The sequence below is a fragment of the Fukomys damarensis genome, unplaced genomic scaffold (assembly GCF_012274545.1).
Source record: "Fukomys damarensis isolate Sample0158 unplaced genomic scaffold, DMR_v1.0_HiC HiC_scaffold_13, whole genome shotgun sequence".
Taxonomy (NCBI): Eukaryota; Metazoa; Chordata; class Mammalia; order Rodentia; family Bathyergidae; genus Fukomys; species Fukomys damarensis.
This window is the reverse complement of record NW_022900925.1, coordinates 25983019-26010274: the sequence shown is the minus strand read 5'-3', so window position 1 is coordinate 26010274 and position 27256 is coordinate 25983019. Positions and strand designations below refer to the sequence as shown.

Sequence of the window (27256 nt, the reverse complement as noted above, 5' to 3'; positions counted from 1 at the left end):
TATAATTTCACTAAAAGAGTGAAAAATAAACGTCCCCCATGCCTCTTGGCAGCATCCTATGCCATCTCTTTTCCCCATGTATTCCCTCACGTCACTAATTTGGTCTTTGGTGCATGTCTGTTTCTTTCAAGGAATTTTACTCCATTCATAAATTGCTTTGGGTAGATTATTCTTTTTAATTTATTAAATCACTTTTGTTTCCAGCTTTTACTTGGCAGAAATCTCCATGGCTTTGGGGCATTTACATCAAAAGGGGATCATCTACAGAGACCTGAAGCCGGAGAACATCATGCTTAATCACCAAGGTGGAGATAATATTATAAACAGTTTGTAGTAAATAATCATCTTAAAATCTTCCCACATAGGTCATGGCCATTTTCAAAGCCCCCATATTCATCTCTTTGCTATTAATACATTTGATCTCTCAGAATTTATGGCATCATAGCACTTGCTGATTTTTAAAAAATATTTAGGTATTTATAATTGATGAGAGTAAACCAATTTGAAGATAACTACTCTTTACGTCTTTTTCTTTTTTGAAAAAAATCTTTCATGACCCAAAAGCCAGTCCAAACATTAACTTTGATTTATTCCTAAATTTAAAGGTGAATTAAGTTTTAGTGGTGAAAATACAGTATTAGAATCAGTGTATTTTATTTTTAAAGACAGGGTCTCACTATGTAGCCTTCAAACTCATGGCACTTTCTACCTCAGCCTCCTGAGTGTTGAGATGAAGGGTATGTGCTACTTTCTGACATTGTGTGGAATCAGTATATTTTATGATACATTTTACTAATTCTGGAAAAAGAAAGGGATTTAAATTTAATGAAAATACAGCCTTGGAAATAAAATGTTTATTAGGTATTAGTTAATTCTTGCTATTTGTGATAACAGACAAATATTCTGTACAGGTATAGATTTAGCAAAGTGTGTCTACACAACTGCTTGCTGCTGCAGAGAGCTCAGTATCTGCTGCAGTAGTCTGGGCTGGGTAGATCTGGCAGGTCTTTACTCATACCTCAAAGGAGCAAATCACAGAGCAGGATATCTAGGGGGCTGGTAGAAGCTGCTGATCTTTAGATGTCTCCAAAGTGAGCCTTGAGGTAGTTAACTGTCTCAGACTCTTGGCCAGAAAGGCTTTATGGACAATTGAGGCCAATATAATTGTTCCAAATAATTTTTTTAAAGGAGAAATGACATAGTTAACCAAATACATCATGGGAATCAGTGTCTTTCCCTTCCCTCAACCAAGATCTGGATTCTGATTCTGAATTCAAAGGCAAGGGATAAAATATGAGAGTGATGGAATAGTAAACTTCTTTGATTTGTAAACTTGAGTATATCAGGTGGATCTGTGAAAATAAAGGCCCTATTTCTTCTGTATCAGAATATAGTATATACTTACATTTTAATCCGTAGGTCAGCCATTCCCTTTTTCTTTCTCTGAAATGAACCTGGAATAGTAGGGCTCTTGGTGGTGTTGAGCCTCTGGTTATCACCTGAAAGTTCATTAAAGCTAAACTTAGCTGAAATAATCTTTATACGAAGAGGAGCTCCACCTTCTGGAGCAGAGATGATTATCCTATGCTAATTTAAATTCTTAAATTTATTTGTAGCATTTGGCAGAGTAAGCTAATTTGTTACAGCGACTTTCTGAAACCATTTAAAGAACTCTCAGGTCATAGATTACTGTGATAAAAGCGATATGTTTGAAGTAGTGTCATGACTTTTGCTTAAAAGGTATAGAATACTGTATGTTTATTAGAGTCTGTTTACTTAACCAGACTTCAGAAAGAAGCTTTCCAGGACTTTTCCTTCTCAAGATTTAAGAAGATTCTGCATATAGGTAAAGCGAGAGAGTTAGACAAGCTGTTTTTTTTGTTGTTGTTGTTTGCTTTTTTTTTTAACTTTATCTTTACTAGAATGATTATATCATTGGCAAAAACTGACTGTCTTACCCTTTGCTACCTTATGGATGGCACCTACTTAATTCTTGACATCTTGAAGAGAAATTAAATCAAAGGATAGATCATTGTCTCATGTGATAAGTCAAATAGCACTCATGCTTAAAATAATCCTGCTGTAATCTTCATTGTAGGTCACGTGAAACTAACAGACTTTGGACTATGCAAAGAATCTATTCATGATGGAACAGTCACACATACATTTTGTGGAACAATAGAATACATGTGAGCTGCATGTTAAAAGAAATATAACTTGTGTGGGGGTAATACCTAACTTTTACCTGATTTAAGTAGTAGTGTTATAGTTTTCTGTAATACCGTTGGCTTTGTGTGTTGTTTTTACAATTCTAAAATTCTAATTCAGATGGTACATAAATGCGTGAATTTTTAGGCATAATATTTTTCTCATTGTAGGGCCCCTGAAATCTTGATGAGAAGTGGCCATAATCGTGCTGTGGATTGGTGGAGTTTGGGAGCGTTAATGTATGACATGCTGACTGGAGCAGTAGGTGCACAGTTAAAAGCTTCATGTATTATGGTCTGTGCTGAGTAGTTATTAAACCACTATAGCAAGAGACCTTTCCTTACTCTTTGAAAATATTACCAGTGGAGTTATTTTCAAAGCTTGGTTATCAGAAATTTAAGATAATATTGCCCTGTACTTATGAAATCCATACTTTTTATTTTGGAACCAGAGACCAAACTTGGGACCTTGAACTTGCAAGGCAGGCGGTAGAACCACTGAGCTAAATCCCCGGCCCTGAAATCCATAATTTTAAAAACACTTTTTTTTTTTTTTTTTTTTTTTTTTTTTATTTTTTTGGTACCAGGGATTGAACTCAGATCCTATTGCTTGCAAGGCAGGCTGTGGAACCACTGAGCTAAATACTTTAAAACATCTGTGAAATAGATGAGGATACATAATGCATTTGTTTTACAAGGGCAGAAATGGGCATAAAATCCCACAATCACTGATGATCATAGTGCAAGTTAATGGAAATCTGGCCTTCCTTCCAGGACATTTGCTACCTCCTCTATAGCATTGCTTAAAAACTACAGGTCTTTATTAGTTCATTCATTTCATAGCATAGATTTTTAAATCTTTTATAATTAGTTAATTCAGAAAATGAATACTATTTTAAAGGCTAATTTTTCTCATTTTCTTCTACCCTTAGCCTCCATTCACTGGGGAAAATAGAAAGAAAACAATTGACAAAATCCTCAAATGTAAGCTTAATTTGCCTCCCTACCTCACACAAGAAGCCAGAGATCTGCTTAAAAAGGTATTTTTGTTTTTTATGGTGCTGGGAATTGAACCCTGGGTTTCATGCTAGGCAAGCACTCTACCACTGAGCTGTGCTCCTAGCTCATGAGTAGGGTTCTAAACAGGTACTCAGATTACAAATTTTGACTACTAGGATTCTAGTTACCTAGATAGACTTTTTTTTTACCTCAGCATTGGGCATTGGAACCTTGCACATGTCAGGCAACTACTGATGTGGCCTTTTATAGTCCTTTTTATTTTGAGAGAGTGTCTTGCTAAATTGTCCAGACTGGCCTTGAATTTGTAATCTTCCTGCCTTAGCCTCCAGATTAGCTGGGATCATAAGCATGGGCTACCATGCTCAGCTATATAGAATTGAAGATCTGTTTTGAATAAAGAATCATATATAAACCAGGCATGGTGGCACAGGCCTATAATCCTAGCACTGGGAGGCTGAGGCAGAAGGATACCAAGTTTGAGCCTAGCCTAAACAACTTAGTGACTTAGTGAGACCCTGCTTTGGAATAAAAAATTTAGAAAGGGTTGAGAATGTAACTCAGTGTGAAGTCTCTGGGTTCAGTCTGAATACTACCATCAAAAGAAGAAGAAAGAATCACACATAGATATAGATTTTGAGAACAAAATACAAAATTAGAGATGTCTTTTTGTTCTCAGGCAGTATTTGGTGGTAATTAATAAGTTATATTTTCTCAAGGCAAATAGACAAGCACATTATGAACGGAGAAAAGAAACACAATTGGACTGTTTTTTACCACTGCTTATTTTTTTCTCCCTAAAGCTGCTGAAAAGAAATGCTGCTTCTCGTCTTGGAGCTGGTCCCGGGGATGCTGGAGAAGTTCAAGTAGGGATTGGCATGGCTGGCATTTTGGGAAAGGATAATACTAACTTACTTGTGAGGGTTGTGTGTAGTTGCTTAGAAATTTAAGTTTATTTTGTGAATTGTAACTTCTTAAAAGTTTGTCACAGTCTATTCGCCTTGACTTTTTCTGTTTTTTTCTAGGCCCATCCATTCTTCAGACACATTAACTGGGAAGAACTTCTGGCTCGGAAGGTGGAACCCCCTTTTAAACCTCTGTTGGTATGTATACCTGAAAGCATGTCATTTCAGGGGCCAGGGTCTTTTATAGAATGGGGAAAATCTCAGCTGACAGGAACATTATGGTTGTTAAAGAAACTTTGGTCTAACCTCTTTTTATACTTTTGTATTCCCTCAGAAACAAATAAAAACAATAAGTAATACCAGCATTAATTGCCCAGGGTGGCCTTGAACTTGAGATCCTCTTGTCTTGCTTCCCAAATAGCTGGAGTTATAGATATAAACCACCATACCAGCTGTTTTTAACTTGGTTTAGTATTCCAAGAAAAATATTTTATTTGTTTGTATTTATTTATTCTAATTTATTTTTGAGACAAGGTCTTGCTTATGTTGTTCAGACTGGCCTTGAACTCAGTATGGAGGCCAAGGTGGCCTCCAACTCACAGCAATCCTCCTGCCTCAGCCTCCTAAGCGCTGGAATTACAGGCATGGGCCACCATGCCTGGCTTTTTTTTTTTTTTTTTAATTTTATTGAGTTTATTGGTACATTTTAGGGATACAGTACAGTTACATTCATTGTTGGGATCATGTACCTTTACATGGCAAGTCTTGATTCTCATTTTTTCCCCTTACCTCTGCCCTCCCTTCACCCCCTCCTCCCCTCCCCATCTACAAACACTTTATTTTCATCTTTTCATTCTCTCACATTTTTTTCTGCTGGCTTTTATTTTTTGAGACTATTGTCCAGGCTGGCCTTGAATTCACTATGTAGCCAAGGTTGGCCATGAACTTACAGTGATCCTCTAAAATATACTTTTGAATAAAAACTTCAAGACATAGTGGGTTTTGTGAATGAAGTCAATGTGGTAATCTTTTACTATTAAATCAGAGTTTTAAAAAATTTTATTTATTCCTTATACTGTATTTGGCCAAAGAGTCTTAACTGGATGTATTTGGAAAGAGAGGAGGATTAAAGAAATAAATCTGGTGGCTTGGCCTTAGGTGCTGCTATTCTTCCACAACCAACTACTCAGGGTAATCCTCCTGCCTCAGCCTCCTGAGTGCTGGGATTATAGGCATGTGTCACCATGTCCAACTGTTCACATTTTTTTTTGTTTTTTTGAGACAGGGTCTCACTATGTAGTTGAGACTGACCTGGAACTCACTGTATAGCCCAGGCTGGTCTGGAACTCATAGCAATCCTCCTGCCTCAGCCTCCCGAGTGCTGGGATTACAGGCATGCGCCACCATGCCTGGCTACATTTTTAATAGGATTGATAACTATATACTAGATGTATATTAATGTTTAAGAGTTGAAGATGTAATTTCACTGCTGACCTTTCCATCTGCACTTTTTCTTTGGTCTGTGCTTGCTGAGACTCTTCTGGTATTACACTCTACCTAGAGCTTGCAACACATTTGATTGATATTTGTAATGTACATTATTCACCATTTTCTAATAATTGTTTTTATAAAGCAATCTGAAGAGGATGTGAGTCAGTTTGATTCAAAGTTTACACGTCAGACACCTGTTGATAGCCCAGACGACTCAACTCTCAGTGAAAGTGCCAACCAGGTCTTTCTGGTAAGTGAAATAAGTAAGTATGAGAATGATCTCTTCAATTAAATTTGCTTTGAAGTTCATGGAGATAACCTAGCTAACTTGTTCTTAAGTTATCACTTTATTATTATTTTTTAAGCTATCATAACTTTATTCTTTTTTTTTTTAAGCTATCACTTTAAAACTTATTGCTACCTACAAAATCAGTTTTTTAAAAATCTAACTTTCCCTTAAGGGTTTTTGTTACGCTGATACTTGTTCATCAAAAAAATAACCAAATTATAATCATTGGCCTCAAATCAGAAGTATCACACATGCTAGGTGAGAGAATTCTAGTTTTAGTTTGGCCTAATTATGAAAAACTGAATTGAGGCTGATCACCTAAGTTGTTTATTGTTTTTAATTTTTTTTTTCGCTTTAATTGAGTTTATTGGTACATTTTAGGGATACAGTACAGTTACATTCATTGTTGGGATCTTGTACCTCTACATGACAAGTCTTGATTCTCATTTTTTCCCCTTACCCCTGCCCTCCCTTCACCCCCTCCTCCCCTCCCCATCTACAAACACTTTATTTCCATCTTTTCATTATCTCACATTTTTTTCTTTTCCCTTTTTATCCTTCCCCTACCCATCTCACCTTCCCTTAGTTGTTTATTATATGCACATAGCTGAAAACAATAGAATTTTCTTTGCATTTCTGTTCTTATTTAACATTTTTCCTTTTTTTTGAGTCAGGGAATTTTTTTTTCCTTTGGTGGTACCAGCAACCAAACTCAGGACCTTGCACTTGTGAGGCAGGCTGCAGCACCAGTGACTTAAATCCCTTGCCTTGGGACTCACTGTTTTGCACAGGCTGGCCTTGAATTCTAGATCTGCCTGTCCCAGCCTCCCAAGGTGCTGGGATTGTAGGCGTTGGTCACCTTGCCCAGCTACCTTTTTTTTTCGCCTACTCTTAACAGAATGGATTTTGTTTCCTGGCTAATGGGGCTAACTCAATAAAATACTGTTTTCTCGATGTCTGTGCCTTAAGAAATGGCTGGATATTGGGACGGGTATGTACCTTAGTGTAGGATGTGTCCTGGGAGGCTTCAGGCCCTGGTTTCAATTCTGGAAAAAAAGGGGGAGCTGCATGGTTAACACGTGTGAAAATGAGATTTGAAGAGATGGGAGAGTATACACATTGGTAATTTCACTGTTTTATTTATATTCTTTGTAATGCTATGAATATTACCCAAGACCTCACGTATGTTATGTACTGTGTACCACTGAACCACGCCTCTAGCCCAACATTGGTGATTTTATTTATTTTGGTAAATGGGATCGAACTCGGGACCTTGTGCTTGTGAGGCAGGCAGCAGAACCACTGAGCTAAATCCTCAGCCCCAGGATTGGTGATTTTAGATGTGCATCATGTTGGTGTATCAGTTATTGAATACACAATTTCTTGATGTATGTAACAAAATGCCATCCTGTGGTCCATTGTTAAAACTGTCTTTCAGGGTTTTACATATGTGGCTCCATCTGTACTTGAAAGTGTAAAAGAAAAGTTTTCATTTGAACCAAAAATCCGATCACCACGAAGATTTATTGGCAGTCCACGAACACCTGTCAGGTATTTCAGAGACTTGTTATTCTTGGTCTTTTAAAAAAATAATTCTTTTTTTTTTTTTTTTTTTTTTTTTTCAATTGAACTTGGGTCCTTGTGCGTGCAAGGCTGAACTAAATCCCCAGCCCTAAAAAATAATTCTAGAAGACAACTGCTTAAGACATTTATGCCAAGTTACATGAGTGAAAGATCTGTCATATTCTTGGTGAATGGAAGCACAGCATCTACATGTCCTTGTATTACAAAGGACTAGTCGATGACTAATCTAACATAGGTTATATAGTTTACCTTCCCTCCTAAAAGTAAGCTGCTGCACCGGCAAATGCTCTCCTTATCCACTCACTCAACATTTACTGTGCACTAGAGGCTGTGCTACATGCTTCATATTATATGATGATGTATGCATAGTACACATAATGTAGAAATGCCCTCTGACCTGAGTAAGCTTATAGTTTAGTGGGAGAGTCACAATAAAGATGTAAATATGAGCAAAAAAAATGTAACAACAGGCAGTGCTAAGTGCTATACTGAAAAGAAAAAAAGCTGGGTGTGGTAAAATATGCCTGTAATCCCACCCACTTGCAAGGCTGAGGCAAGAAGACTGAAGCCAGCCTGAACAATTTAACAAAATCCTGTCTTAAAAAAAAAAAGTGAAGGGAAAACTGTGGCTATAGCTCAGTGGTTATAAGACCCTGGGTTCAGTCCCTACTAAAGTGGTAGGAGAAGGCAAAGGAAAATAAGGCAGCTTTTACTACCTTCTGGTCAGAGAATAAAGAGAGCGCAACTATGCAAAAAGATAGGAAGTTCACAAATGTTGCAAGCTGAAGAACAGCAGGAGCAGAAGCCCTTAGGAGGAAAAACCTTGGCCTTTCCTTGAAAGTGAAAGGGAAGTCAGTGTTCCTGGAATGAGGTGAAGTGAGGAGGAAAATGGCAGAGTTTGGAAAAGTATCTTATTTAAAAACAATTTTTTTTTTTTTTTTTTTTTTTTTGTACCGGGGATCAAACGCAGGTCCTTGGGCTTGCGAGGCAGGCAGTGGAACCCCTGAGCTAAATCGTTGGCCAAGTACCTTACTTTAAATGTAATGGGAATCTGTGTTAAGTGTGGGAACAGAATGACTTAAAAATATGTATCATGTAGGATTTTAGGAGTTGAGTATAGAGGTAAAGAAACCAGTTAAGATATTCTGGCAATTACTTTAGGGAAGAGATGGCTCAACGTTTTTGCCCTTGAGCCAATCCACTTGAAAATAAATTTAAATGAAAAAATATATATGGCTCTTCTCCCTTTAAATAAAAGGGAGATACTTTTTTGTTGAGGTGATCATTGAGACAAATGAATGATAGCTCTTCCTTGTCTTAAAGCCCAGTCAAATTTTCTCCTGGGGATTTCTGGGGAAGAGGTGCTTCAGCCAGCACAGCAAATCCCCAGGCGTCTGTGGAATTCCCAATGGAAACGAGTGGAATAGAGCAGATGGATGTGACCATGAGTGGGGAAGCATCAGCACCACTTCCAATACGGCAGCCAAACTCGGGGCCGTACAAAAAACAAGCTTTTCCTATGATCTCCAAGCGGCCAGAGCACCTGCGTATGAATCTATGACAGAACAATGCTTTTAATGAATTTGAGGCAAAAAAGAAAACACAAAAAACTGGGAGGGGATATGCAGGCATCCTACAAGATGAAAAAGGAGAATCAAAATGACAGTCTCAAGAGTCAGTTTCATTACCTAGAACACTTTGGACAAAGGAAAGAAATATGGATTTTTTTTAAAAAAATCAATCAATGGTGCAAAAAAAAAAAAAAACTTAAGCAAAATAGTATTGCGGAACTCTTAGCTACATTAATTGATTCCTAGCAACATCTCAACGTTATCAAGGATTTTCATGTTGATGGTTCGAATATTGACAGTATTAAGAATAGGATGTTGCTTCTGAATCACTTCTGATTATGTCGAAGAAGGGTTATCCTTTCATTAGGCAAAATATGAAATTGCCTATAATACTTGCAACTAAGGACAAATTAGCATGCAAGCTTGGTCAAACTTTTTCCAGCAACATGGAGTCAAAGACAAAAGAAACTTACCAATTGATGTTTTACGTGCAAACAACCTGAATCTTTTTTTTAATATAAATATATATTTTTCAAATAGATTTTTGATTCAGCTCATTATGGAAAACATCCCAAACTTTAAAACATGAAATTATTGGTTGATGTGAAGAAAGCCAGACAGCTTCTGTTTCTTCTCTTGATGAAATAATAAAATGCAAATGAATCATTGTTAACCACAGCTGTGGCTCCTTTGAGGGCTTGGGGTGGACCTGGGGTTTATTTTCAGTAACCCAGCTGCAATACCTGTCTGTAATACTAGGAAAAAAAAATCTATTTAATCATTTCTACTTGCAGTACTGCTATGTGCTAAGCCTAAATAGAAGCCTTGGAATGGGCATAAGTTGTATGTCCTACATGTCATCCTTGTCCTGGGCCTGCATTGCACTGAAAAAAAAAATTGCCACCTGTTCTTATACCAGTATTTGGTTCAAGACACCCGATGTATTCAGCCCATGGCTGAAAAAGGATGGAAGAGTCAGGATAAAATGTATGAGGGCAACAAAGCGGGGGAGATGGAGATTTCCAGGGAGAGAGAGAGAGAGTATTGCTGTGGCCCACTCTCTGATCTCTGCAGCAAATTGGTAAGGTTTTTAGTTTTACTTCTTACTGTTTTTGCTGTCCACCTTCCTTAATATTTTTTCCTCAACAACTTTAAGAAGGAAAACAGGTCTAATGTTTTTTCTCCTATGCTGGGGCTACACTTTTTGATTGTAAAAATACTTGATGGCCTTTTAATGAGTGTCTTCCACAGTGAATAAGAAAACTAAGTGGCTTCACTTAGGAATCATGTTGACAGGACACTGTTTTTGAAATTGTAAGAAAATCTACACAAGTGATTTACAGGTACAAAAAATAAAAATAAAGGTAACTTTATCTTTCTTAAATACTTCCTGCCTTAAAGAGAGCATTTCCATGACTAGCTGGTGAAAGGGTTTAATATCTGCAGAACTGTATAAAAAATATATTTCAGTGCAAACTGGTATAAGTAGATCATGCAGTTACAGTTGATTCTTACCACTTCTTTTTTGTCTTTTATAATGTCTTCAGTCTGAATGTCAGTCAATTTGTAAGTTTGCAACCCTAGATTTTTTTAAATAGATGCTGCTTGCTATGTTCTCCAAACCTTTTTGAGCCATAGGATCCAAGCCATAAAATTCTTTATGCATGTTGAATTCAGTCAGAAAAAGCAAGGCTTTGCTTATTAAATTGTACTTTATGTGAAATAGAAGGAAATCAGTACAGAAGCAAAACCAGAACCAAGAAAAATGATTGAAAATACACCATTTCAATTGTGGCAATAAATGAAATAATTGATAAAAAAAATTATCTTTGGACAGAAAACCCTATTTTTAAAAATCATTTTTCTCTAGACCCTTCTCTTATTGCAGCAGCGTACTGAGAATTTTATAATTGTACCTAGTAAATTAGAAGCTAAATCATAATTAAGGACAGAAATTGTACTTAACATGCAGATCTTTGTTTTCTGACAATTTGTGATGTCTGGGGGAGAAAAAACCCAAAAAGCTATGGTTATATATAGGAATTATTTCAGACTGTAAATGGCTTGTATTACTCTGATACTTGTTTTCAAATGTGTTTACTAACTGTAGTGTTGACTGCCTGACCAAATTCCAGTGAAACTTTTACACCAAAATATTCCTTCTCAGTCCTATTCGCTAGTAACATGTGCACTGTGACTGGCTATTACCACCCCATAGTTAAACTGTTTTGATCATTAGTACTGACAGTAATAGTGGCAAACACCACAACTTTTTTGCATAAAAGCACTAATTGCACATCTACCATCCACACAAATGCTAGTTTTTCTAAGTTAACATTTATTAAATTAAATTAATTTCCCATGCTGTGGCAGGTTTATTGAGAAATTGTTTCATAAATGACAATATTCCTATTATGACTGTGAAAACATGTCAAGTGTCACTTTAGTGTCACAGACAGAAAGCACACACCTATGCAATATGGCTTACCCTATATTTATTTGTAAAAATCCAAGCATAGTTTAAAATAGAAGATGTCAATATTATTAGTCTTGAGTTTCTAAGAAGGTTCTTTATGATTATACCAGGTAAGTGAATAAGATTAAGTGCTTTTCTTTCATCACTTGATTATTTTCTTTAAAAATCAGCTATTATAGGATTTTTTTATTTTATACATGCTGTTTTTTAATTGAAATGTAATCACCGAAGTTTACTAATTTGCTTTTATAAAGGTTTGTAGCATTACCAAATAACTAAACTGGGATTTATAAACCAGCTGTGATTAACAATGTAAAGTATTAATTATTGAACTTGAACTGGATTTTTAGAAAAATTGTTATTTCCTTTTCTTCTTTATGGTCTTAAATAATTTGAATCCTTCAAGGACTTTTCCATGCTATTTTTTGAGACAGAAGATAATGTGAGGTAGGGGGAAGAGGATGCATGTGTTAAACTCCATAAATTCAACATTCTTTCCTATAGGTAACAAATGATTATAAACAAGATGCATCTTAGATAGTACTAATATCCTGAGCATTGGATTTCATACTTAATATAAGACCTAAATTTTTTGAATATTCAGTTAGTCACATGATTCCTAGCTTACAAGGGCTAGATCTAAGATTATTCTCATAAGAAATGTTGAATTTATGAAGAATGGATTTTGAGACTTTGAAAATGGTTTACCTCTAAAATAAAAGAATGTCCCAACATCTACATTTTTTGTAGTAGTAGGCATTAGCAAGCTGGACAGAACTTATCAAAAAAAAGTATTTGTCCCACAAGAGCTGTGGTCTATTGCTGATTAATACAGTATTTTTGTGTGATTTCTGGCACTACAGCACAAGTATTATCTCAGTGGATTATTTGGAGTAACATCTCAAAGATGGGTTCATCTCTGTTTGTGTTTGCTCTTTAAACTATTGTGTTTCTACTGTCCCAAGTTGGCTCTGTGTTCATTAAATAAATTCTTCAGCTGCCTTATTAGGAGTGCTATGAGGGTAACATCTTTTCTGCTTTTCATCTTGTATTTAGTTTACTGTATTGAAATAATTGATTTCAGATCAAATGAATGTAAATAGAAATTAAATGCAAATTTGAATGAACATAAAATAGTGATTTTTTATTATCTTAAGGGAGGAAGAAAACTATATATCAGGTGTACAATTTTATTAATATGTCAGATGTGTTCAAGATCTCATATTTAATAAACTATGTTTGTAAGGAATGACATTTGTAAAAATTTCTGCTGAGAAACTGAAGCTATTTAAATATTTAGTATTGATTTTTATGTATTAGATGTTACACATCTTTGATTTTCAAGTTATGTCAAATAGTAGATTTGAATTATTTTCTTAAAAAATTCATGTGAGACACACTATATTAAAGCTGGTGTCACATAAAAACACTAGAATACTTTCTTGTGCGAACAGTCAACTTACTGAGCCACACTTCTTAATTATATTTGAGGTATATGCATAAAATAATAGTGCAAAAACCTGTTAACTATTGTCTCATTATCTACTGTAAGATGGGCATTTTATGTAAATCACTTATCTATATCACACTTGCCAAGATGGTATATCTCACAGAAGTTCTCAAACTGATATTATCCTTTCATAATACATGGTAGCATCTCTTAATGCTGGTACATTAATGTTTTAGAGGACATGAACATGATCTGAATTTACAGAATAATTGGGAACTACATTCCTCTTTCTCTGAGGTGAAGGACTAGAAAATAAAAGTACATAAATGCTTCCAGTTCATAATGGCATACTTCTATTTTTTCCCCCTATTTTCAGTTCTTTGCCTGCTCCAAACCCCCACCATCCACCACCAATTGTCATTTAATCATATTGAGAAACAAAGTGTCTGGAGAGCCACTATGTTAAATAGGTGTGCCAAATAGGTATTGTAATAGGGCTGAATGCTACTCTTGTATTCTGATCAGGCAGTCATTTCAACTATCTTGCACAGCCAAATTTTAATCCCAGATTGCTTTTCTCACCTATCTTCTGCTACATATCTAAGTAATACAACTAAGTTTCACCAAACCAGGAAAATGATTTAAGACCAAGTAAGCTTGTTTAAATATTTGCAGTGGTTCTCAAAGTAGATAGATACCTTGTGGTAGATGAATAGAAACTACTTATAGCCAGGGCTCAGTGGTTCTGCCGCCTGCTTCACAAGCACAAGGTCCCAAGCTCAATCCCCAGTACAAAAATACAAGAAACAGTACTTATAACCAGCCTGTATTTACCTGGGGAGAAAGTTAGATTTCCTAAGGTTCCCTTGTCAATTTGGGTAGCTATACTGGCATGAAAGTGACTTCACCTATAGCCAGTTGGTCACTTTATTAACCCATGTGCTGGTTTAGCCTTTGTCTTCTAAATACTGCAAATTTGTCTTCTTCTTCTTTTAAGCTCTCTTTTGCACTATCTTACACTGATTTTGGTTTTTTGAGACAAGGTCTCACTATGTAGTTCACACTGCTGTGGAACTCACTTTGTAGACCAGGCTGGTCTCGATCTTGCAGTGATCCTCCTGCCTCAACCTCCTGAGTGCTGGGATTACAGGTGTGCGCTACCACACCCAGCTTGGTTTGTTTGTTTTTGTTTTTTGATACTAGGGATTGAACTCAGGATCTTGTGCTGTGCTGTGCTGCTGAGCTACATCCTCTACTCTTGCACTATCTTATTTGTGTAGAAATTGATAGATGGTAATAAATTGGCAGAACATTGTTCAAGTCAGGTATAACCGCTAGCAGCCCTTTAGAGCTGGGTGTGGTGGTGTGTCCATTTAATCCCAGCACTCAGGAGGATGAGACAGGAGGATGAGCAGGAGTTCAAGGTTAGTCTGAACTACATAGCAAGACCCTGTCTCAAAACACACACACAAACAGACTTCTGTATTTCAGACTCTTAGATTAAGGGGAAAGAGAAAGTGCCTTATTCTTCTTCCCACCACTCTACCTAAATTAACTAGAAGCAAACAAACCGCATTTCCCAAAAGCTTATGATTCCAATAGTGCAAGCTTTTCCCCCCTTAGTGCTGAGGATAAAATCCAGGGCTTATCACATGCTAGGCAACCACTCTGCCACTGAACCACAACTTCATTCCTAAAGTGTACATTTTAATATCCCAATTAATGGTGACTCAAGCCTAAGATTTCAAAACTTTTCTGGAGATTAGTTATAAAGGCATTCTTTTTAGAGATTTTATGGAGTTGATTTTGTTTGTTCTTGGTGGGGATCAACCCAGGAAGACCTTATATATGCTAGGCAAGCTCACCACTAGTAAAGTATCCTTAGTCCCCACAAGAATTAACATTCAAGATCCTCCATGGTGCTGTAGGAACAGCAAGACTGAACATTAATGCAGATGGCAGGAAGAAAGTATAAGGTCTACAAACATTAAATCATTTATTCTCACTGATTACTAATACTATAGAGAATTAAATATTAAAATATACTGAGTAAACTAATCTTTATTTAGAAAGTGATTATTACAAGTAAAATATAGTATTTAGAACTTTCATTTAAAAATACAAATTTTATGAAAATTTTAAGCAATTTTAGAATGGCAATTATAAAAGTCAATGTTGAAAATTCTTTTGGATTATATATCAAAATATTGTGAAAAATACTCTTTATTCTGAAAACTATGTCAGGAAAGAATACCTGAATCCTTTCAAACCATAGTTCTAGTTTCTAATTGCTGTTTTGGTAATAACAAGAAAACATATTTACAATTTAACACTGAAATTATATGTAAAATAAGGATATAATAAATTGCATATCATTAGGTTGAATATTACATACTTTTTATAATACAGGGTCCTTTCATTTACTCTTCTGATAAACTGAACTATACCCAAAAGCTTTGTAAGATTCTAAAATGATTTGGAAACATTTTTGTCTAGCCCTGAAAATACATCCTAATGCCTTTGCCAATAGTCACTGTAACCAAATTAGTGTTTTGTGGCCTTAATAATTTATACCATTTAATATATTTGAAGGTGTAATGAAGTGGCTCCATCTTTCCATTTGTTTATACGGTCTGAAATTACAGTTCTGCACAGTGGACATGTTTTCTCTCTGTTAAACCACAAGGTAATACATTCTTCACAAAATATATGCTGTAAGAGAATTAAGAACTAGATTAAGAATCATATTCTTTAGAGCTGAAAGGGATTTTTGGAGAACACTAGTCTTCACATTTTACAAATGAGAAAATGGTGAAAGTATGACACATTCGAAAAGAGTGGTTTTGTTGCGGAAAGAAATGGCAAAAGGTCAATCACTGACACTGCTTTTAGTGCGATCAGCCTTTTGTTGGCAAAATAAACCTTTTATTATTTTACTTCCATTATGCATCTCTGTGCATGTCATTTATCAATTCCTTCTGTAACAGTTTTAGTCACAGAGCCACTAATATTTTTCTGACTTTACTAGCTATTTACTTTTTTTGACATAGGGTCTCACCATGTAGTTCAGGCTGGCCTTGGACTCATTATGTAGCCCAGGCTGGTCTCAAACTGTCATCAGTCCTCCTGCCTCAGCTTCCTGAGTGCTGGGATTACAGGCATGCACTACCACGCCCAGCCTCATTTACTCTTTTAATAGTCTTTGAGGCAGTAATTGCCATAAAGAAAGAACCTTATATATTCCAGAACCAGGTATGTGTACTGTCCTATAATACCAGCATCCATTTATTTTTAAAAAGCCTACCAATCACTTTTAGTATCCAATCTTCCAGTTGAATTATTTTCCCCTTAACATACTCCTCTGCTATAATGAATGTGATCATCATGTATATCTAAGATGTACTACTAAAATTAATTTAAAAAATACTCGCTGCATAAAAATACCAGAATATAAGGGACAGGATTTAGCCAATGAAGCAAACACCTAATCATGAATAAATCATTAGTATGTACTATACTCTGAATGGTGCCTTCTAAATAGTAGCTTTTTTTAGTAGTAATAGTAGCTGTTTTTGCTGTATGACAAACATAAATGTGACTTAAGTCACGGGAAAGTGGCATGTGTTCAGCTTGCTTAAAAATGTAATTACCTGGCAGATGAGTAGAACTGGCTTCTGAAATTCAGCCTGACATATTGAACAAATATCATCCACATCTGAACACTGTCTCTTGCTGGCAGCTACTCCATAACTCTATGAAAATAAGTTACATCAGCTGTAAATTTTTTTTTCCTGTTCCTCAAATACATACTTCTTTGTATGTATTTGTCAGATACATACTTTGTACTTCTCAAATCTCTCTGGAGCCCAGCATTTCAAAACTTTTCCATGGACACAAATTTCATAGAGGAACCACATATGAACAATAGCACTACGACTACAAGGCAAAATGCTTAAGTAGTACATAATAGGACTGTGCAAGACTTAAATCCACTGGATTCCCAAATGATGCCAGTCCTTTAAATTCAACACAAATGGCTTAAAAGACTAAGCAATCTAAAATGTAACTTAATATTATAAAATCTATATTTATGTATGCAAGTACCCAGGATTGCCAAATTTGAGCCCACTTACTACCTATGACAGTAGTTCATAAAGTCAATCCAGAGTGGCTAGTTAAATGTAAGTCATGTGAAGAGCTTGCTTTAGAAATAAGGATGTGGCTAAGTAGAATTCTTGGCTAGCATGTGTGAGGCCTCTAGGTTCATTCCAAGCATAGGGTTTAACAACAACAAAAAAGGCATCTGTATTCCACACTGGACATTCATTTGGTAGGCCCAGGCATCTAGCATATGACTCAGGAATTTCATGAAAGGTCTTGAAGTTTAATTCACTGTAGAGGTTTCAGAACCACTGAACAGTCTAATACTAATCAAAAAATAATTTTAATTACCTTTAGGAATAAAATTTGATAAACCAAAATTTACAAAAGTGATTGCAAGATGTCACTGGGATAGCAAAACAGCTGTTACAACTAATGATTAATGAATAATAATGCAATTCTTAGAATTTTACTTTTATTCTACTGTCCTAAAAAGAATTTCTGAGCTCTTTAACTTAACCTCCTCACCAAATTCAGCAGGACTTAGTTACTAACTAAATGTGACAGTTTAAGAATACTTGGGGAAATTTGGAAGAATCAAAATGTTATAAATGAGACCAGGAAGAAATGATGGAGAAAAGGCAGTTATGGGAACAGGTAAAAAATGACTTATCTCAACATACATGAAGTTATCTAAAATTCTTGTACTAAATGTCTAGGGATAACAAAACCAACTAAATTACAAGGAATAAAAATATTAAAAAATTAGCCAAGCATGGTAGCAAGCATCAGTAATTCCAGCACTTGAAAGAGGCCAAGGCAGAAGATCTTTATGAATTCAAGACCAGCCTGAACTACAAAGTGAGATCCCATATCAACACAAATCCCCAAATTAAACATGTTTTTGAGGCTGGTAACATTAAAAATTTCAGGGTTAGGGCCAGGGATTTAGTTCCGTTGGTGCTGCAGCATGCCTCAAAAGTACAAGGTCCTGGGTTCAATCCCTGGTCCCAAAAAAACCCACAAAGTTTTAAAAAGAGCAGGAGATAGCCAGGTGTGATGGTGCATGCCTGTAATCCCAGTACTCGGGAGGTTGAGGCAGGAGGATCACTGTGAGTTCAAGACCAGCCTGGGCTACATAGTGAGTTCCAGGTCTATCTCAACTACATAGTGAGACCCTGTCTTTAAAAAAAAAAAAAAAAAAAAGCAGGAGATAAAGCTCAGAGTAAAGGTCCTGGATTCAATCCCCGGTACTACAATAAAGAGACAGACCATAAATAAAGATGCCCTGGCTGGTTAGTCTAGATCAGTTGTAGACAATCTTTTTTTTTTTTTGGTACCAAGGATTGAACTCAGGACCTTGTACTTGTAAGGCAGGCAACTGAGCTAAATCCCTGGCCCTAGACAATCCTTTTTTAACAGTGTATGTATTAGGTTGACATTCCTGTCAATTAGTCCCTTGAGGCCTAAACCAAATAACTGTTTAAGGACTTAGTGACTGCAAAGCTGATGATCAAGCATTGAAATGTGATCACTTTTAGATACTGGGAACTTTTGAAGCTACTAAATAGTCAATCAGGCTTTTCTATGATACCTTTCTTTCCAATTTGTAAATAACAACAGAATCATAAAATCATGTTTCTAATTGACAGTGGAATCTCTATTATTAAAATCCTTCCTGTGGACTTATTTGTGCATGCAGAATTGAGTAATGGGGAAATTTCTTCCAGTAAGAAAACTATAAGGGCCATAATTTTTGGTAATGAGCTTTCCTCAAAAACACAAATTATAGTTGAAGCATTTTCATAGAAGTTGCATAGAGATAAAATATACAAGCCTACCATTTGTGGATTAAAAAAGGAAAAAGAAAAGTTCATGAAAAAATAAAGTGTTTATGAGAAATCCTTTAAAATGTCAAATGATTTGAAATGATAGGCACATTCTAATACATAAAGCACTCCAGTAATAGGTAGGTTCAATGTGCTCTTTAAGAAACTGATCATACAACTAAAACTCCTAAATCATTATAGTCCCAAGGGCAAAAGTACTAGAAAATAATCTCAAGTAAAAGAAAAAGGTCATCTCATGTAATCCATACTTCTAAAACTGCTAAACTAAAAAGCTGTATTATAAACAAAGGTTAAAAAATTTTTTTTTTCAATTGATAAAAAATACTTACTGGTCGTGTAAAAAATATACGTAAAACTTGTCTGAAAGTTCTCAAATGTCCAAAAAAGTCCAAAAGCTGAAAGAGGAAATAACAGATAATTAGTCCAAAGAACCTTATCTTCTAAACCCAAAGACCAAAGGTGAAGTTTTTTAATGTCAAACTCTCATATTAACTTTTGGGGGGGTACCAGGGATCAAACTCAGGACCTTGCGCTTTCAAGGCAGGCGGCAGGACCACTGAGCTAAATCCCCCGGCCCCTCATATTACCTTAATACTAATTGCATATCCTATTTTATTTTTTTGGTGCCAGGGATTGAACCGGAGACCTTTCGCTTGCAAGGCAGGCGGTAGAACCACTAAGCTAAATCCCCAGCCCCTAATTCCATATCATATCTAATTTTATTCTAAATATTATTTCAAGTCTAATTATAGAAAACTGCATTTCCAGATTTGAGCCAACTCTTAACCAATTTAACCAAGCATTAACAATTTGATCTAGACAAACATGTCAAAGACAAAGCAACATTTATCTGATTCAGTTCTTAGTATTTAAAGTTCATAAAACAATTATGTTGAAATGATCAGGTATAAAGGAGGTGAGACAAGATATTCCACAAGTTTGAGAAGTATGTGTATGACAAATACTACTTTTGAGGATGGGTTTTATTCCACTCATTCATTCTATCCCCCTTAGATAATCCACGCTATGTGGAGGTTCCCGATAAAAGGTGAGAACCATATTCTGTGAGGGGATGGGTTGGGAACTGATTTCAGAGCTTTTTCACTGAGCTACAACATCCTCAGCCCTTTTTTATTTTGATACAGTCTTGCTAAGTTGCCCAGGCTGTGCTCAAATGTGTGATCCTACTACCTTAGCTCTCCAGAGTGCTGGAATTACAGGCATGTGCTACCATGCCTGGCTCTCTTTGAAGATGGGGTCTTACTCTGTTGACTAAGCTAGCTTTGAACTGATGATCCTACTGCCTCAGCCTCTGAAATAGCTCAGATTATAGGCATGTGTTGCTCTGTCCAGCTCTCCATATTAAAATAGATACAGAACATGCTATTACTTTAAACTGAATAAAAAAATAAACTTTAGATCCATTAAGGAGACAGGCATGGTGGTGCAAACCTGTAATCCAACTACTTGGGAGGCTGAGGCAGGAGGATTTCAAGTTCAAGGTTGGCCTGGGTAATGTAGGGAGACCTGCTTCAAAATAAAAAGGGTTAGGGGTGTAGCTCAATGATAGAGCACTTCTGTAGCATGTCCAAATCCCTAAATTAAATCCCTGGTACTACAAAAAGGGGTGTGGGGACTGTTAAGAAGAGTGGTGGTAGGGCCAGGGATTTAGCTCAGTGGTGCCGGCACCTGCCTTGCAAACACAAGGTCCTGAGTTCGATCCCTGGTAGCCCCCCCCAAAAAAAGTGGTGGTAGTAGTAGTATTAAAATCAATAATCATTAAATAATGACAAGATTTATAATGTTACTTACTTTTAGTATGAGGTAGAGTAAAGCCAGCAATATCCCAAGACTCCATCTAGTTACATTACCCAACTCCCCATAGCTTATAAGGTAACGAAACCAAACTGGAATGGGAACAAAAGTTCGGTAATACTGACATAATTCTTCTAAAAGCATATACCAGTAACCCTAAAAAGAAGAAAAAGAAAACAAAGAAGAACTACCCCAGCTACTTAAGTGCATAGCAAATAATACTAGACTAAGAACATCATGAGTATATGATACAGTAATACAAATAACTAAGAAGTTAGTCTTCATAATATGATTATGACTGACAGTTTCAACCTGCTTCTCACATATTACAGTCACTGTACGCTTTCAGATTATTTCTAAAGAATGACGAAGTGAAGATGCTGTTTAAATACTACAAAAACATGTCTTTGTCCATTATGAATATTTAAATTTTGGGTTTTTTTTTTTTTTTTTTTTGGTACTGGGGATCAAACTCGGGTCCATGGCTTGTGAGGCAGGCAGCAGAACCACTGAGCTTTTAAATCCCTGGCCCAAAAATTTAAAATTTTTACTGAGTATCAGTGAACCCACTGAGCAGCTGCATATAGTCCATTATCAACTAATAATGCCCTGGAGAAGAAGTATGAATATAATGTTTTCTCATATATTATGTGGGGATTTATTTTATCATTCTGAAGAGAATGTAACTGAATTTATCCAGATAGCTTAATATTTTGGTTCAAGTCTGAACAAATAGTAGTCAGGCTGGATATAGAAGGTAGTTAAAATTATGTTATTTAGCAGACTGAAATTACACAAAATAACATTTAAACAAAGATTAAGTAACACTAACATGGTTTTTTAATATCTTCCTAATAAAGCATTAAGTTAGTTTCTTACCTTTGATTTAAAAGGCATGATGAAAGAAGGCACCAATAAAATAAGGCATTTTAAGCCCATGAAGAGGAATTTCAGAATGAAGTCTGTAATTCCAACAATCCAAAGTACTTCCCAGAAGCTCAAATGATCCAATGTAGGATTCAAGAAAATTAAGCTACCAAGAGAAAAACATCAAAATTTACAAGAGCAATATACAAAGGTAAAGTATTGATAAGAGTTGTAAATTTGCTAGATATTGTATTTTCATATGTAAAATACATCAGTTTAGCAACGTAATGGCAGAGTTGTGATTAACAGGATTGTTTGCTCATTTTAAAGGGGATTTTTGTTTGTTTGTTTGTTCTTTGCCAAACTAGAGATCCAACCCATGATACCAGATAACTGATCTACCACTTAAGAGGACTTTTAAAATGTCTGCATTCCAAATCTTCCTTTCATAAAGAAAAAGAAATCCAGGAGCTGGGGATGTAGCCTTAGCAGTAGAGCAGCTTGCCTAACATGCACAAGGCCTGGGATTGAATCATCCCAAGTATGGGGAGGTGAGGTGGCAGAAGTCTTCCTAGTTTATCATGGTTAACAATTTTCTGACTTGTAAACTAAAAACCGAATACTGTACTAGACATCTAACACTCTTTCAACCAGCTCCAATCAGAATCCCATCCCTTTCTTTCCACTGAACTGATTGTCAAGATCACTACAATCCTCTCTATTGCTAAATCTGAAGATCACTTCTCTCCGTCTACCACCCTAAATTACCATTATAGACTTTCTTCTTATAATACTGGGAATCAAACCTAGGACCTACTACCTGCTTGGCAAGCACTCTTAACACTGAACTACCCACCCCCTCATGTCTCTTTCTGGACTTTGTAACACCATCCCCTCTCGGTAGGTCTCATGTCAGTTGTGGTCACTTTGTTGTTCCTCCTCTAACTGTGGTCATATCTGCAACTGAACCCTCTTCTACTCTCTTTCCCTGTTTGTCTGCCCAGTCCTGTGGCTTTTAAATATCAACCATATATCAAAATGTATAGCCCCAATGTCTACCCTAGGGTTATGACATACCTAGGGTCATCTTCTTAAGAATTCTACTTGGTCTTTCAATACATAACCTACTCAAAATATAATTGATTTCAAAACCGGTTTATTCTGCAGCCCAATAGAATGTTAATTGCTTGGACTATAAACCCAGAAGGTTTTCTTTTTTCTTTTTTTTTGTTGGCGGTACTGGAGATTGAGTCCAGTGCCTTCACAGAACCACATCCAGCTTCTTTTTTTCCATCCTTGAGACAGGTCTTGCTAAGTTGTGGAGGCTGGGCTCAAACTTGCAATCCTGCCTCAACCCCTAAAGTGCTGGGATTATAGGTGTGTGCCACCAAGCCTAGTTTCAGAGTACATTTTTGCTTTTCTTACCAGTCCACCCAATCCAATCTGAGTGTACTGGCTCTGCATGTATGATTTTCTATCCTAGATTTGTCCATATTCCCAGTTCCACTGAAATAAGGATCTATTATTTGATTAAAGCTCAAAATTCAGGACAGTACCACCCCTGACCTGAAAACTTATCACCTACTCTTTTTAATAAATTTTTATGTCTAAAAACAACAAAAAAATCACTTAATGATACTTAAATGAAAACTCAGTAATCAAAAAATTAAATATTTATTGAGAATCTAGTATATGCTAAGGCATTAAAAATACAAGTCTGATTCTCTTAAAGCTCTCAAACATGAAAAGAAACAGGTAAAAAAGATGAACTATACCACCATAGGTATTATATGCTAGTAAGATATATGCAGAGTGTTATAGAATATATGATTACATAAAAACTGTGTTTGTGGGACTATAATTTACCTGTAGTAAAGTGACTGAGAATGAAAGGTATAGTATAAGAGAACAGAACATCCTGCTAAGAATACCAGTAACCAAGCACACTGAATCTTTGAGGACCGTTCCTGAAAAAGAAAGTTTTATAATTCATTACTTTGAATTATGCCAGAATTTCAAACATGATTAAACTTTTAATTTAGACTGATTTAGAATATTTTTCTAGATTAATTTTAATAAAAATACAGAATATCTGTTAAATTGTACATCATTGCCAGTCATTTTCTTACTTCAGCAAATACAATGACTCTTATATTTAAACAAATTATAAAAATACAAGTTTCTTCACTGTTACGTAAAACATAACCTGTTTTTAAAGAAGCCAAATCTACAAGCAGTCTTTACCTTTCAGCTCCCTTTTTCAAAAATTGTTTTTAGTCTTTTTGTGTGTGTGTGTGTGGTAATGGGGATTGAACTCAGGATCTTGTGCTTGCCAGTCAGGCACGGTACCACTGAGCCTAAATCCCTGACTTTAATCAGTTTATAAATGCTTATTGGTGTGGTAGTGAACAAAGGGCCTCATGCACACTTGGCACTTGCTTTACCACTGAGCTATAGCCCTCCCATCCCCACCGGGGATCAAAATCAAGACCTTGCACTTAGGAGGCAGTTGTGGTGTCACTGAGCTAAATAAATCCCTAGCTTAAATTGTTTTTTGTTTTTTTGGTATAGGGGATCGAACTCAGGACCTGTGTTTGCCACACAGGTTCTACTACAAACTTCTAGGGCAGAATGCATGAAGCTTTAACAAAGATTTTTTCTTTAAAGTGGCCTTAATGTAAGATTTTATGACTTTTCCTAGTTTTCCAGTAATTTATATGACTAGGATTCATATATTATAGAAAAACTGCTTGAGCTTAATTTTCTTTAAGAGAATTTTATAAACAATTCAAAGCCAATTATTCAATGTCACCTTTTATTTACATATTTAAAATTTTATAGTGCATCAATTTTTTTTTTTTTGGCACCGGGCACTGAACTCTGGTCCTTATGCTATAATTTTTTTTTTTTTGGCACCGGGCACTGAACTCTGGTCCTTATGCTATAATTTTTTTTTTTTTGGTACCGGGGATCAAACTCAGGACCTTGCACTTGTGAGACAGGTGTGGTTCCACTGAGCTAAATGCCCAGACGAATCAACTATAATTTTTAATGAGATTCTACTACCTATTATGTTCAGATTAACTCACAAAACAAAGGCATTTGCCAAGTAGGTCAAATAGTATGGTCTAAAACCTTTTAATCCTTCTAAATTTTCTTTGTTCTTGTTTCTTTGACTTGTACTCTTTTTTTTTTGGTACTGGGGATTGAACCCAGGACCTTGTGTGTGAGAGGCAGGTGGCAACAACACTGAGCTAAATCCTGGGCCCAATATCCTACTTTTTTTTTAGGAAGCAAAGTGCAAAAGAAAATAAGGTAATACTCCAGCATTGGGACAGAAAATTTACCACAGATCATTTAAGTAACAAAATTACTTGTATCATAGATATTAAAATTCCTATTTCTCATTGTTCTATTTCAAAATTATTTCTCTATAATTCTATAGAGAGAAAATAATTTTTTAGTTTCTTTTTATACTTACTCTTAGAAAAACCTGATTTACAATGCTTTTGTTTGCATACATAAAAGTTGTTAGCAGCCCAATTCCAAGAGAAATCCCTGTTAGAAAATAAGTTTCAGTTAATTGAAAGAAAAAAACCTAAAGTGGAATACATAATAACATAAATTAAAAGGAAACAAATTTTAAAAAGCCAACAGAAAATAACTGAAATGCACAGGTAGATTACCAATAATGAAAGATAATTAACTGAATTTAGCAATTAAACAAGTCAGTGTTTTATTATGCCCTACCTGTTATATGCTGCGTAACAAGTTTGACACCCAGAATTAAAATATATGGAAGGCATTTTTGCAACCACTTGAAAAGATAGCAGTATTCTGAGAAGGAGCTACTTCCATGTTCCCCAGCCTCAGCGGCGGTGTCATCAGGCTGCCTTGTTTCACTGCGGGAGTGACTCCGGAATCGACTGTGTATGCATTCACGGGTACAGCTGTGGACACCTGGCCTTGTATTTCTGGAGCTTGGGTTTTCAACATATTCCTTCGGTACGGAGTCTATCTGGATATGAACATCTCCAGAATGAAGACAAGACCTTTCTCCCGCCAGTCTTGTTGCATGGACACATTGAGGGGCTGATGCATCTTCACTACTTGCAGTTCCTGAAGAACTGTGCAGTTGGTGACAATTGGCTTGCATGGCCCTTGAATATTTTTTGTTTGTTTCAGGGCTCTGTCTCCTGAAAAAAAAAAAAAAAATTCTAAGTGAACAGTTACAATGTACTGACAATACACCGCTCACTCAGGGTCTTTTATTTACTAAAGAAATGGGTGATAGTCACAACAGATGAATTTTTGGGTTATCTATCCCTTACTACTAGATTCCCTCCTCTCTAATGCCAAGGCTCCGCTGCCCTACACAAATTATCTTTCAGGAAACATTTGGTACAAAAAAGCCTTGAACTTCATTTAGTGCTTCCATTTCTCAGTGCCACAAGGCATTAGCAAAATAATCATGAAGTATGGGTGCCCAACAGACATTATATGAATACTACTAATATTGAATACCTTGGTACATTTACCCTGCACCCAGCTGGTGCAGTTTCATCTCTGACAGATTGTTACATCAAATAAGTTTCTTAAGGAAGTGTGAGTCAGTATCTCTCAATGCTCGGAAAGGCTAGGAAGAAAAATCAATGCCTTATTATCCCAGGGAACTAATAATCATTTCACCCACAAATTCGCTTCATGCTGAAACAGCTTCTTCAAAGCTAATAAGGTCTCCAATAATTAATGGTGCTACAAGAATACTGATATTACAGTACTTCCCCTCCCAAAACAACCCGATTTTAAATGCCTTTAAAATCGGGATACTCTGGGGGAGTCACCATGTTATTGCCAGGTGACGTGTCAGCCTGAATACAGGTAGTGACAGCTTGCCGATTAAAAATGTCTCCCTCGGTGGCGTGTGCTGCAGGGGACGGGGGTGTCAGAAAGGAGGTCGAGGGCAGGGAAGGGAGGCTCCCTGCGATCCAGCATGGGTCTTCTAGGACGCGGACGCGAGAGCAGGAACCGGGCTGGCGAAACGCAGCACCGATCGCGGTTGCCGGGCTCGTCGCGCTCCTGGGTGGACGATAGCGTGAACACCGGGCTGTTCGAGTCGCTCTCTGTCACCCCGGCGTTTACCTAACTGCGGTTATTATAGGGTGGCGGTTGGGGGTTCAGCTCAGTTCCCTGACGGCTTCTGCCGAGGCGCCCAAGCCACGGTGCCATGTATTTCCTCAAATCTCTGAGGAGCGACTTTGGTAGGACACTTTGCGTCTTTTCTATAAATAAGAACAGAACCCTCCCATTCTCCTCCACTGCAGACAAGAAAGAGGAGAAAAAGGAACGAAGGAACGAGAACAGCAACTCTTCCGGAATCCCCGACGGCGCTCCACCCACGTCCTATCCGCAACACCTCAACAATCCTCCCTCGCCCTCCGCCGCAGCCCCCGCCGCCGCACGCCTCCCCAGAGCTGACCTCTCATGACCAGGAGGGGACGGAGGGTTCCGCACCCACAGAGGGAACAGCCGCACGCGCCGCGCCAAGTCCTTCGGCCACAGCCACCATTCTCCACCCACCGCGGTTTCAGCCCGGCCGCGGCGGCGCACGCGTCCCCCTGACGTCCTCCGCC

At 36.7% G+C, this 27256-nt stretch overlaps 2 protein-coding genes across 8 annotated transcripts in view; one reads left to right on the top strand and one right to left on the bottom strand.

Moving 5' to 3' along the window:
• Positions 1 to 27115, top strand: part of Rps6kb1 (ribosomal protein S6 kinase B1) — a 55377-nt gene extending 28262 nt beyond the window's left edge. For 2 of the 7 annotated variants that reach the window (XM_010626727.2, XM_019207821.2), the window contains exons 7-15: positions 205 to 305; positions 2099 to 2189; positions 2379 to 2469; positions 3140 to 3247; positions 4028 to 4090; positions 4250 to 4327; positions 5763 to 5870; positions 7348 to 7460; positions 8817 to 14070. In XM_010626727.2, coding sequence (XP_010625029.1) covers positions 205 to 305; positions 2099 to 2189; positions 2379 to 2469; positions 3140 to 3247; positions 4028 to 4090; positions 4250 to 4327; positions 5763 to 5870; positions 7348 to 7460; positions 8817 to 9054 — 991 coding nt within the window. In that variant the 3' untranslated portion in view covers positions 9055 to 14070. Of the gene's footprint in view, positions 1 to 204; positions 306 to 2098; positions 2190 to 2378; positions 2474 to 3139; positions 3248 to 4027; positions 4091 to 4249; positions 4328 to 5762; positions 5884 to 7347; positions 7461 to 8798; positions 14071 to 21649; positions 21726 to 26947 lie in introns of those variants that run through there. The other 5 variants (XM_033762929.1, XM_019207822.2, XM_019207823.2 and 2 more) reach the window with 5 other exon arrangements.
• Positions 15260 to 27181, bottom strand: Rnft1 (ring finger protein, transmembrane 1). The gene is made up of 9 exons (XM_010626725.2): positions 27103 to 27181; positions 25374 to 25819; positions 25105 to 25181; positions 23490 to 23590; positions 21636 to 21789; positions 20754 to 20912; positions 19271 to 19336; positions 16641 to 16742; positions 15260 to 15702 (listed from the first exon to the last, which is right to left on the bottom strand). The coding sequence occupies exons 2-9, from the start codon at positions 25777 to 25779 to the stop codon at positions 15568 to 15570; spliced, it is 1200 nt and encodes a 399-aa protein (XP_010625027.1). The 5' UTR covers positions 25780 to 25819; positions 27103 to 27181; the 3' UTR covers positions 15260 to 15567.
• Positions 27182 to 27256: the final 75 nt, after the last annotated feature.

Coding starts and splice junctions, on each gene's coding strand:
- Rnft1 (XM_010626725.2), bottom strand. CDS start 25,779: ATGCAAGCCAATTGTCACCAACTGCACAGTTCTTCAGGAACTGCAAGT. Junction 19,337..20,753: donor TACTCTACCTCATACTAAAA/GTAAGTAACATT, acceptor TTCCTCTTTCAG/CTTTTGGACTTTTTTGGACA. Junction 16,743..19,270: donor GTATATTTTTTACACGACCA/GTAAGTATTTTT, acceptor TTATTTTCATAG/AGTTATGGAGTAGCTGCCAG.